Source organism: Schistosoma mansoni (genome assembly GCF_000237925.1).
Source record: "Schistosoma mansoni, WGS project CABG00000000 data, chromosome 1 unplaced supercontig 0094, strain Puerto Rico, whole genome shotgun sequence".
Lineage (NCBI taxonomy): Eukaryota > Metazoa > Platyhelminthes > Trematoda > Strigeidida > Schistosomatidae > Schistosoma > Schistosoma mansoni.
Genome location: NW_017385991.1, coordinates 315694 through 329002, shown reverse-complemented (window position 1 = coordinate 329002; position 13309 = coordinate 315694). Strand labels below are relative to the sequence as shown.

General features: G+C 38.7%; 1 protein-coding gene and 3 non-coding genes across 4 annotated transcripts in view; 1 reads left to right on the top strand and 3 right to left on the bottom strand.

Annotated features, from left to right (window-relative positions):
- The first annotated feature begins 889 nt into the window (after positions 1-889).
- On the top strand, positions 890-960 carry Smp_tRNA_00809_Asp_GTC.1.1. Its single transcript has one exon. It is a non-coding gene (tRNA).
- A 764-nt stretch (positions 961-1724) lies between these two features.
- Positions 1725-1796, bottom strand: Smp_tRNA_02385_Thr_TGT.1.1. Its single transcript has one exon. It is a non-coding gene (tRNA).
- A 1144-nt stretch (positions 1797-2940) lies between these two features.
- Positions 2941-13309, bottom strand: part of Smp_142090 (hypothetical protein) — a gene marked incomplete at its 5' end in the record, with an annotated part of 33688 nt that continues 23319 nt past the window's right edge. Inside the window, 6 exons of the mRNA XM_018791703.1 lie at positions 2941-3176; positions 6170-6259; positions 6301-6375; positions 9038-9417; positions 11275-11362; positions 12119-12688. Of these exons, the coding sequence (XP_018645122.1) occupies positions 3075-3176; positions 6170-6259; positions 6301-6375; positions 9038-9417; positions 11275-11362; positions 12119-12688 (1305 nt within the window). The 3' untranslated portion in view covers positions 2941-3074. The remainder of the gene's footprint in view (positions 3177-6169; positions 6260-6300; positions 6376-9037; positions 9418-11274; positions 11363-12118; positions 12689-13309) is intronic.
- Smp_tRNA_02267_Pseudo_TTG.1.1 lies at positions 7997-8068 on the bottom strand. The gene has a single exon. It is a non-coding gene (tRNA).

Sequence of the window (13309 nt, the reverse complement as noted above, 5' to 3'; positions counted from 1 at the left end):
CTACATCTCGTCCACTCACTGAACCACGCATCAATTTCGCCACTGTCTCAAACACTCTACAAACACACAAGTGTCTTCAGTCAGTAAGACAGTCAATCGATCACACCATCACCGTAGTTTGCAATCAATAATCTATTCGACCAGTCAACCAACCAACCAATCAATCAATCAATCAACCAATGTAGCTTTCAAACACACTACACGACGGTTGGCCAGTCAGCCAGTCAATTCATCCATTCATCTGTCTGGTGTACGGCTGATCAATCATGTGATGTTCAAGTGCACACACTTACACACACCAGTCTATCAGTCGATCGTTCGATGAGGATGTGAAAGCCGACTGTCAACTAACCAAACAGTCATGAAACCGGAGATTGGGAGAGGTGAGTCCACATCAGTGCTATCCACGTCTCTTCATCTGCCTCATCTGCAATTGTCACCATCACCATCGTCACTGTCACATCACTCATCACACGTCATCACGTACTGTGTCACTGAATCGTCACGGTGTGCTCGTCGTTCGACTAGTCGGTCGACGAACACCTGACTGTTTGTCCTAGTTCACTGGTTGTCTTGTTAGGCAATGTTGAGGAGGAGTTGTGTACAGTTGATCAGTATATCAACCAATATAGGATTTGAATAATGAGCAAGTTGATAAGCGTGAGATAGTATGTTGTGTTTGGTTCGATGTGACTTTCTGTCTATGTGGTCATCTGTGAGTTTGTTCATGAATGCAAGAGTGTTGTGTTAGTTGTTGTTGTCGGTAGTGTATGATGGATAGTGTGTGTGTGTGTGTGTGCGTTGACGTCTATTGGTTGTTGATAATTTGAGTTTGGGGTTGAGTTAGGCTTAGTTTTGAGTGTGGTGATAGTGGTGACGACGACGTGCTCCTCGATAGTATAGTGGTGAGTATCTCCGCCTGTCACGTGGAAGGCCCGGGTTCGATTCCCGGTCGAGGAGTCGGCTTTTAATTCACACAACACACAACGCACACACACACACACACTCGTCACTCTCTCACTCAACGTTGTCCACTCGTAGTCCACTGCACTGTATCCACTCCACTACAAACAAATGTCGCATCAATCCCGTTTCACGCACCAACATCTCCCACTTCTCTTCACTGTCCCATCGCTAACCGAAACTATTCGCTCACCAATCGACTACTTTCCAACAGCACTGACACACTCACAATTCACACATTTGCACAATGTGCACCATTCGAAATTGCGACAGGCTTTCAGTTAGGCGGATGGACAAGACCAAAATACACTGGATCATTTGACTGACCGACTCTGAATGCATCCACACACAGATCACGTCACCTACATTCGAGCTGAAACGTGGAAGTTGTCTGTTACAACGAATGTGTGTGTAAGTGTGTGTTTGAAGAGAGTGAACAATGACTGACAAATAGGTGAGTGGATGCAATGATGAGGAAGCCTTGACCGGTAGACAAATATCAGGCTGTGCAGTGTAAGATGGAGGGTGGAAAGTGCGATGTGACAGTGTCGGCATGTGGATGTCGTTCTGTGTGAGCATGCTCCGTGATGTGTGGTATTAGTGGAGTGGAGTGAGAGGATGTATGATTGAGTGTTGAAGTGACTGTGTTTGTGGAAGTTTGGTTGAGTCCGATGTACTGGGTGTATGTTAGGGGATAGTGTGTGGTGAGTGTGTGTGAATGTGTAGGGTGTTATGGTGTTATGGTGTGACGAGCTCCCAAAAGCCGCTGCCCCCAGGGAGGATCGAACTCCCGACCCCTGGTTTACAAGACCAGTGCTCTAACCACTGAGCTATGGAGGCCGACGAATCTCCCACACACAACACTCCGTCCACCATTCACTCACTCCTACAATCCTCCTACATCTCGTCCACTCACTGAACCACGCATCAATTTCGCCACTGTCTCAAACACTCTACAAACACACAAGTGTCTTCAGTCAGTAAGACAGTCAATCGATCACACCATCACCGTAGTTTGCAATCAATAATCTATTCGACCAGTCAACCAACCAATCAATCAATCAACCAACCAATGTAGCTTTCAAACACACTACACGACGGTTGGCCAGTCAGCCAGTCAATTCATCCATTCATCTGTCTGGTGTACGGGTGATCAATCATGTGATGTTCAAGTGCACACACTTACACACACCAGTCTATCAGTCGATCGTTCGATGAGGATGTGAAAGCCGACTGTCAACTAACCAAACAGTCATGAAACCGGAGATTGGGAGAGGTGAGTCCACATCAGTGCTATCCACATCTCTTCATCTGCAATTATTTCTGTCACTGTGCACCTTAATTCTCCTAATTTTTATTTTATTATTTTCCCTTTGCTTTCGGATAATATTAGTACACTGAGTTTCTTTTTTTCGATGGTATGTGTTTGTCGTCTCCTTTTTTTACCGATTTATTTTGTCATTTTTTCCTTCGTTTTTTGATTCAGTTTTCTTACTACAATGTTTTCATGCTTTTATTCCGTTTTAAGTTGTTTTTTTCTACCATATTTTTTTTTATTTTAATATATTTTAAGGGTATGGGATTATTTGAATATGGATTCGATTGTGTCTTTAAACAAAGGAAGTGTTCGCTAGTGTTAAAATGTTTCATACGTGTACAATGTGAGCAGATGTATATTATATTAATTATAACAAAACACTATTTAAGATGGATGTACCTGTATCTCAGATTTTATGTTTACTCTGAGATGCAGGTACTTCCAGACGACGAGTCCCAAATAGGACGAAACGCACGTCAAACTGGATTTCACTGCTAGCCACTATCCATCTTTGCTTACAATGCTTGTGAAATAAGGCTATATTGAGACAATACGCACAGTATTCACATATGCCAATAAAAGAGACTAACCAGTTGCAGTCCTAAAAACCATCAATTGGAAGATTCAATCAAGTAATACCAAGTGAATTTAAAACACTGTTTTTACACAAATGCATATTTTATACATTATAGCACAATGAGAGGTTTAGTACATAAGGTTAGCATTTCGGGAAATGAAAGTCAATTGAATAATGATATGAAAGACATTAATTATTATATACAATAGCTATTTATTATTGTACAATATTTTTGATAGACCTAATTGATTTCTTAGACAATGAACTATTGCCTTTGTTGTGGTTTTTAACACGATTGCGTAGTGTGAATGTAATACACTATGATTTATGAAAGAAAAAATCAGAATGAAGGTATTAGTATGTTTTCTTAGCAATATAAATAAATAAGTAGCATTCCAAAAAGAAAATGAGATACGAACTAACTGAGGTTGCCAACATAGATTATAGTATGCCTACTTATTAATTCCGCCTGTAGCTCTTCTAGAGTTACTGCCGATCCCAAGCCCGGATAAAGGAGGAGGGTTGGGCATGGGGTTAGCGACCCCATCTCGTAGAAAAGCTAACTCGCTAAAAAAAACGCTAACCAGAAAAAAATGCCTACTTATTGGTTTGAAAGTTAAGCGCTTCTAAGTTAGACTTCTAGTAGAGTTGTAGATGACCACTGCTAATGAATCTTATGATAGGATTAAATACTTATCTAGTTCTTCCTGATTTTCAATGGTTTTCTGGCTAAAATCAGTCCGTGATAAGAATAACAAACACGAACCAGTTGGTCAACATCACAGTGACCACTACATCTCTACATATTCTTACTATGAAATTTTCACCTGATTAATTTCGCCTTGATAATCGAGGACTTCCATGTTTGCTTAACTTACACTCACACGTTACTTACTTAATTACACCTGTTACCCCTCGGCGAGGAGCATAGGCCGCCCACCAGCATTCTCCATCCAACTCTGTCCTGGGCAATTCTTTCCAGTTGTTATTCATCCTTTTCATATCTACTTCTATTTTCCGGCGTAGTGTGTTCTTTGGCATTCCTCTTTTCCGCTTCCCTTCAGGATTCCAAGTTAGGGATTGCCTCGTGATGCACATTATTATATTTATTATTTATTTAAACACATATATATTGGTACAAAAGGGCACCAGGTACATATGCGCCACACTATTTGTGTGTGTGGGCTGTGATACTGCCCGGGTGCCCAAACCGAAGCAGGTGGTTTTCTTAGGGGGCCACACCCCGAGCCTTTGACCAAAAGGTCTGATCAACAAGGCAGTGGAGCATCGTGAGGAGATGCAGTCCCATGGTAGCCGTTGACCAATGACAGGTTCGTCCGCCATTCGTTCCATCAGGATACTGGAGCCAGCCCATGTGCACCATTGGTTTGGAATCAGGGTTTTCCAACTCCCCTAGGTGGACCCTCCGTGTCCACCAACCCGGTTAAAGCGCCGGACATTCGCTTTTCGTCCTCTCACTTTCGTAAACAACACCCCCGCCACGAGAAGGCAGTGAGTAGGACTTCCCTGGCAGAGGCTATATATGCACATTGGTGATTTCTTTCATGTATGTCCTATCCACTTTCAACGTCTTTTCCTAATTTCCTCTTCAGCTCGAATCTGGTTTGTCCTCTCCCATAAAACACTGTTGCTGATAGTATCCGGCTAGTGAATGTTGAGTATTTTGCGTAGACAACTGTTTATAAATACTTGTACCCTCTTGACGATGGATGTAGTAGTTCTCCACATTTCAGCTCCGCACAGTAGAACTGTCTTGACGTTCGTATTGACGATTCTCACTTTGAAATTAGTTGACAGTTGTTTTGAGTTCCATATGTTCGTCAATTATAGAAATGCTGCCCTTGGTTTGCCAATCCTCGCCTTTACATCTACATTCGATCCTCCATGTTTATCAATGATGCTTCCCAGGTACGTGAATATTTCCACCTCTTCCAGAGTTTCTCCATCAAATGTGATTGAGTACATGTTACTTATTAGTAGTTATTAAGATATATTTTGGCGCCCTGCTCAACCGATCATTATACATACATTTCTTACTATTCATAAGTTGAATGGATTAGATAACATGGTATATTACAAATTTTCTGTCAAAAATATTTCGACTGGTTCAATTTCAATTGTAATTGGCAAACACAATTATGTTATGTGATAATCGATACTGGTGAAGCCAACGATTACATTAGAAAGATGTTGTATACTCGGTAACTCATTGCTTTGCTATAATAATTATGCTAGTAACTAGTGTACAATTGTTGTGAAGAAAAATGGGTGAGACTAAACTTTATGGACGACCTTTGAACGAATCTTAATTGACTTTGAGAAATATTAGCCAATCAGAAGACAGTTAGTATACAGTAAAAATATATTATACAAAACTAAAAAATTAAAGCGGATACTGTTCTTTTACATGGCTCGAAAACTTCTCAAGGTTAGATATAGGTTCAGAAGTTCTAAAATCATCGTGCATCCGGTACAGGAACTTATCCATGTGGCTCCATAGTAGTCGACCTCTGGGACCATGATAAGGTCTCAAAATTCTTTTAGCCTCGACCACATAGCTTCAACGTTGTGGGTATGTTGGTATGGTTTAGTGTTTATGGTTAGAGTTAAGGTTTAGGGTTGGGGTTTAGGGTTAAGGGTGAGACTAGAATTTATGGACGACCTTTGAGCGACGCTAGAGTGACTCTGAGAGTGTCAACATAATAACTAAGACTAAATGAGGGTTATAAACCTGTGTGAAGAATTCAAATTATGATTTACAGTTCATGGTTAAGGTTAGGAATTATACTTAGGGTTTTCATCACGAATTGACATCAACTATAATGCCAAAACTCTATTTATCCAAATGGATAATTGAATTTAGCGCCGAAATCTTATGATCACTTCTCTTGTAGACGCTGAATTATCACGTCTTCTCTTAAATACGTTGTAAAACCGACCGTACGTAAGCATTAGGTAACGAACTCAGCGCCGTGAGCTTGAAAACCAACGAAAGCTTCTGATTGGCTCGTCCATAAAGTTTAGTCTTGCCGAAAAATGGAACGGCTTATTTTATTAAAACGACGGTAGAGAAGTGTTAGCCTGTTGGTTAGTGCAGTTCATCAATAAGTCTCTTGTTCGAATCCCACTACTCCACCTTATACTGTCCAGGAAACTAGATATTGTTACTAGTCATCGTATACAGACAACGTATATATACTAGATAGTAACTGGTAAATCACCTGTGATTATAAAGCCACAAAAATATACCACATATACATGTGTATACCTAATTCGATAAACTTTTATACCTGATCATCCAAAAGATCCATTAGCTTTTGTTGTCCAATGATGATACCATCCGATTTAAGCATACTATGTATAACATCGAATTCTAATGGCTGAAATGAAACGTTATTATTATCAATGTTATTTACATTACCGTATAAGTTAAAATATTCATATATAAGTTGGGATTATTCTTCAAATAATGTAATACAGTTTGATTTATATTACCCTAAAATGAAAGGAAAGTATTAAAAAAAACATTGAATAGACTGAATATAATAAGAAGGAAGAGTAATGCATACGCTCAGTAGTTACGAGTTTTTTTTATATTGTTGATATTCAGAACTGAATGTAATCAGTCTCTGTTAGTATCTAACGAACACTCAGATCAGATAAAAAAAAACTCAGCAGTTTAGTGGATTATGCAATAATGTTTGAAGCGATCGATGTTTGATCTGATCCTTGATGTGAAAATCAACACTGTGATGCAAAACTTACTGTTCTGATGACATCCAAATCAGAAAAAAATGTTCGTCCCATATTCCACTACTAGTTAAACACCGTGATTTTTTCTAGAAAAGCAAACTTCCCGCCCGTAGCCCATCCAGGGGCTACTGCCGGTCCCAAACCAGGATAAAGGAGGAGAGTTGGGCATGGGGTTAGCAACCCCATCCCGTAGAAAACTAACTCGCTAAAACAAACTCTGAGTAAGTAAGTAAAGTTCGGTAAGAAGTCATTTTTTTCATGCAATTTTCTTTATACCAGGAATTTCATAAATTAACAGCGTAAATTTTAATAAGATCAGTATTTATTGAGTTTTATTTATTTATTTCTTTATAAATATTGGTACAAGCGGGCACCAGATATATATGCGCCACACAAATCTCATTTGATTTGTGTGAAGACTGTGATACATCCCAGGTGCCCAAACCGAAGCAGTTGGTTTTCTTAGGGGGCCACATCTCGAGCCTTTGACCTTAAGGTCTGATCCACAAGGTAGTGGAGCATCGTAAGGATATGCAGTCCCATGGTAGCCAGTGACCAACGATTGATTCATACGCCATTTGTTCCCTTAGGATACTGGAGCCCATGTGGACCATTGGTTTGTAATCAGGGTTTTCCAACTCCCCTAGGTGGATACTCCATATCTACCAACCCGGTTAAAGCTCCGGACATTCGCTTTTCTTCCTCTCAATTTCGTAAACAACAGTAACGCCACGAGAAGGCAGTGAGTAGGACTTCCCTATCAGTGGCTGTATACGTGTGGTCATGTGAGAGCATTTGGAGAAGGAGAGCGGACTCTCCCTACTCTCGGCCGTACAAGGGCATCGGGTGTGTAAACAACAAGACTTATTTAAAAGACTTTTCGTTCAAAACAATGTATTTCTTCATAAGATCTAAATAAGAATTATTAGGACAGAATACCTGGGTCGATCCATCCTGGTTTTCAATGATTATTTACTCTTACACGAGCTACCCTTAACAATAAACAATGTCTCGACATATGTATAGAACAGTTTCCATTTATGCTAGAATTAGAGGAAATTTATGATTTCATCAACTTATTCGTATTGCCTAGAATGCTTTCCATAATTATATTATTACTCATTGCAGATATGGCTTACATACACACGTAGGCCTAATGTTTCAAACAAAATAATATGAACAACTCATTATTGAATCAAGATAATTGATTAGTTAAACAATGAAAGGGTACTCTATACTGATGATGTTAAGTGAACTACATAGAATTAAGCAAAGATGGATAGTGGCTAGCAGTGGAATCCAGGACACGCGTTTCGTCCTGTTTGGGACTCGTCAGCAGGATGTACCTGCATCTCAGAGTTGATGTTCACTCTGGGACTCGAACTCAGTACCGTTCGCTTCAAACGCCATCGCGTTATCCACTCAGCTATTGAGACCAGTTGTAGTCCTAAACATCAATGGAAAGATTCAGACAAGTAATACTAAGCGAATTTAAATAGAAGATCATTTGTATCTTGCTGTAAACTAAGGAAAACTGAAAACATGCAGTTTCTAAAATACTTTAAACTGATAAAACTATCTACTATGTAATTGAACAATAAATATAACATGGTAATAAATCTAAATTACGAAACATACTAGCTCCCGAAGTAGATTGTATATAAATGTACTTGATGAGATTTATTGTATAGTGTAAAAGGTGTTTATGTAGTTAAATAGTGGCGAAGCATCATAGAATTATGGCTGATATCAGTTCATGATGAAAACCCTAACTCATAACATTAGACTAACTCTTAATACATAACGCTTAACCATTTTTTCACTATTATCTAGTCAGTAACTCAATATCTCAGGGTTCAATAATTATATTAAAACTATCAATTTACAGTAGTTTTACTGATTTCTACTGTTAAGTATTTTATAAATAAACACTCTCTTGGTCAGTCGAGGTTGTCAGCATAGTGTAATATAACCCGTTAAGCAATGGTTAATACAAGAATTATTTTATATAGTTAAGATCATGAGTCAATTGAAGCTAGACTACCATGGAAAACCTAGAAGCACTTGACTCCTCACCAGTACGCATGCACGATACCGCCTCGCGAGATTCAAACCTAGGACCTACCAGTCTCGCGCGCGAGGACCTAACCGGTAGACCACTGAGCCGGCATCCAACGGTGTTAATGTCTAACCTCAACCAATCCACGAAATTGCGCTATCAACTTTCATTGTACTGAGGTAGATACCTGTCTCTACCTGACATGGGTTAGCTCCACTGGTCACGACTTCTCACTAGAACTCCAGGAATTACCTCATGGAACCAGTCACTAACATCTCCACAACCCCCCCCCTTCTGATAAGAATTATTTACAATAATAACTATAAATATAAAGATGAATAGATACCTTGTCCTTATTGACTTGTTTTTGACTTAGTTTATCCAAATCTTGACTATTTGAATGAGAGAGTTTATCAGACGAAATAACTTCATTAGAAGGAGCTGAAGATGATATAGTCGGTATTATTGTTGATAACAAAGATTCTTGTTGGACAAAACTATCACCTCTACCATCATCATCAGTAGCATTTTTACAACTGATAGGTAATAATGATAAATTATGTACATTAGTTGGAACATTTAACGGCATCTTTTTAGATCTGTCTAATTTACTACTACATTTCTTTTCTTTACCTATACAGTTTTCTTGTAGTCGTCTATTGTTATTGTGCTTCACTGATCCAATTGGTTTGTCAGGCATGAATTCATTCTGTTCATCTTCTTCATCTATAATTGAAAATTTCGGGTGTTTTTTAACAAAAGCAATAAACAGAAAGTGATTTAGTTTAAAGATTAAATAAAATTAGTAAATGATAATCACGAACTGATCTTGACGAAACTCTCATTGAAAACCTGGAAGTATTGGGACAGTTGTTTTGTCTCAGTGTGAGATTCCACAGCAGTGCTCAGCTCCTGTAATTCTAGTGAGTATCAGTGACCAATGGAGTTTAACTATGTCAGGTGTGAGAATTACCCACCTCAGACAATGGACAGTGATTGCAAAATACCGCGGATTGACTGGAGTTAAACATTAACACCACTGGATGCCAACACAGTGGTCTAGATTTAGATTTTAGGGTGAAGGGTTGTGGATGGACCCCGCTGAGGCACCTTAAACCAGAATCCTATTAATTGCTTCACTTTGCTTCGTTTCGATTCGACTCTGAATCCGAATATGAATTCGTTTGCTCGCACACATTAGCCTTTCCGCTCAAATCTGGTTGGTGTGTTCGTAATTTTGTTATCTGCACCATTTGGCACTTCGTGTCGCCTTCCGAATTCATATACCGTTTGGGATTTATTTAATAACTGTTAACACGGTGATTGATAAACTAAACACAAGGAATTATCTCGAAGCTAAGCCGCTACAAGTCCTAGATTGAAATGGAACACATACACACTACTTTCTAGTTTTCAATGATTCTTCAGGTTTCTTTTTTGGTCCATGTTGATAATTAACATCATACTGTACAATCTCCACAAATACCTCATAATGGTAATGGTAATAATATCCTCGCTAGTAACTTGCTTCAAGAGACAGACATTGTGATAGGTGGAGGTTAAAATAAATCTGGAGTAAGATGTCATCATTTACTAAAAGACATGGTTTGTTAATGCATTTGTCTGTTGGTGGACATGGAGGGTCCACCTAGGGGAGCTGGAAAACCCTCATTCCAAACCAATGGTACACATGGGCTCCATGATCCTGAAGGAACAAATGGCGTATGAACACATTGTTGGTCACTGGCTACCATGGGACTGCATCTCCTTACATTGCTCTACTGTCTTGTGGATCAGACCATTAGGCCGAAGGCTCGGGATGTGACCTCCTAGGAAAACCATCTACTTCGGTCTGGGAACCCGTGCAGTATCACAGCCTACACACAAATCAAGTGACTTGTTCAATATTTACGTGTTCAAATAAATAATTAATAAATAAATGTATCTATGTTAATGAGACCACATGGGGCAAACCTTACAAAACTATAAATAATGAGATTAATATGATTTATATTCTCACTGTTGATTTATTAGATAGAGTTATTCAATATTGATTCATATACAAGAATTATACGAAGAATACAACTTCATCAGTAATATTTGTTCACATATATGTATGATCTGGGATGCTACCTGAACGGCTGAAACGAAGCAAGTGGCTCTCTTAGTAGACAACGTTTTGAAACTCTAACTTAGGTGTCTAATCCACAAAGCACCAGAGCAAGCTTGGCAGATGCGATACCATAGTAGCCAGTGACCGAAATAGATCCGCATGCTATTTACTCTCTCAGGAACCTGGAGCCCATATACCTTATTGGCATAAAGCCAAGGTTTTTCTATCTTCTTCTATAGACTTTTCATCTCCACTGACTCAGTTTAAGTGTCGGACATCCTCTTTTCATTCTCTCAGTTTCATAGAAATCACCACCACATGAAGGTGATGAGCAAGACCTTCAAGCAGAAGCCAGAAAGACATTTGGGTAAATGAGTCTTTTGAGAAAGAAGGAACAAACTTTATCAACCCTTGACTATACCAAATCATTTGGCAGCGTCAATATAACTGAAAAATGAGAATAGACTTACATTGATGAAGTTGATTATAGATTTCTTTTAAGAGTAGTACAGCACGTTTACGTGGAAGAGGTTTCACACCATATTTAGATAAAGCACGCTAAAACAAGAGAAATAAGAGAATACTGAAATGTTTTAAATGCTTCGGAAAAATACGCACTTCAACTCCACACCTGAAATGATAAAATTTAAGTTGAATGAAAGTAGGTGTTGACTGTAAACAACTAATTTACCATGGAATATAGAAAGTGAACAGCTTACGTGTTTGGTGATCTAAGTGTTGAACAGTATATCCATAGGATATAGGACGAAACGGCCGTCCAGGGCTTCCAGGTTTTCCATGGTGGTCTAGCTTCAATTGACTCATGATTTCAACTATATATAACGAATTACTAAAAATCTCCACAAACAACCCCTGATATCACTATTAGATAGTTTTTTTAACGCTAGATAGGATAAGTATTGAAGATACAGGAATTATTGAAATCGAACATACATAAAACTGACAAACTCTAACCTGAAGTGTGGAATAATTACAAAACACACAATATGTTACAATCAATATGACCATTCGGTAACGATAGCCAATTTCTAAAGAGTAGAACATGATTTCCGACAATATCTCATCTACTACTGCGTACTGGATAATTAGGATCATTGCCTTTTGTATATTCACTGTGACTAATTGGCTATTTCATAAACATCTAGTTAGACATTAACACCGTTGGATGCCAGCTCAGTGGTCTATCGGTTAAGGGCTCCGGCTCGAGACTGGCAGGTCCTGGGTTCGAATCTAAATAATTGCTGAAATGAGTGCAAATATATATATTGAAATGAGATATTACAATGGACTTACTTTCAATTCCGGAGTCATCATTTCCTCATATTTAGGTAATGGGGTAAAAGGGACCGGTGTAGTGTTGACCGATCCAGGCATAAAATTTGATGAATTTTTATCTGGTGTCAATAATTGGTCCGAAGCAAATGTTTCTTGACAATTTTCTCTGTTAGTAGGTTTAATAAGCAGACTCTCATTGATTTCCTGTGGCTTATTATTACAATTATCGTCTTTGCTATTGTGATTATTGAATGAATTTGTGGTTAAAAAATCAAGTACTGAATCAGTTAGAATAGATTTTTCTGTATGACAGACAGATGGAATAGTATTAACTGTACTACTATTTTTAACGTCAGTAGTAATAGTAGTTACATGCAATAATGGATTCGAAACTATTTCATCATTATTTGATAAGCGTATACGTTTCATCAAAGGTGATGGAGTTGTTTCATCTTCCAACCAAGAATTATACAAATGCTTTGGAGTAGTAGCTTGTACACCATTATTATTTGAGACTGAAGATAATTTTGTACTAGTAGGGGAGTCGTTTAAAAGGAGGATTGGTGAATTATTATCCGTTGTTTCTGACTTAAATGATAAAACGAAATCAAAATAGATAGGTGGGTTTCTTTAAAAAAAGATTGAATCAACAGTGGAAAACTTCAAAAGATATACAGTTCTCAACTTTATTTTAAGTCAATTACTTTTGTTTCCAAAGTTGCAAGAAAGTGATCAAAATTACTCTTAATCAATCAGATATTTTGGGAAAATTTTGAGGAGATCTAAGAACTAGTTCATCACATATTTTCCCTAGCCCTCAAATGCCCTGGTACGGCCGAGGGTGGGGAGAGTCAGCTCTACCTCTCCAAATAATCTCACATGGTCACATGCATACAACTATTGCCAGGGAAGTCCTACTCACTGCCTTCTCACACCAGGAGTGTTGTTTACGAAATTGAGAGGACGAAAAGCTAATGTCCGGAGCTTTAACCAGGTCGGTGGACACGGAAAGTCCATCTAGGGGAGTTGGAAAACCCTGATTCCAAACCAATGGTGCACATGGGCTGACTCCAGCATCGTGAGGGAACAAATGGCGTATGAATCAATCGTTAGTCACCGATTACCATGGGACTTCATTTCCTCACGATGCTCCACTGCCTTGTTGATCAGACCTTTAGGTCGAAGGCTCAGGATATGGCCCCCTAAGAA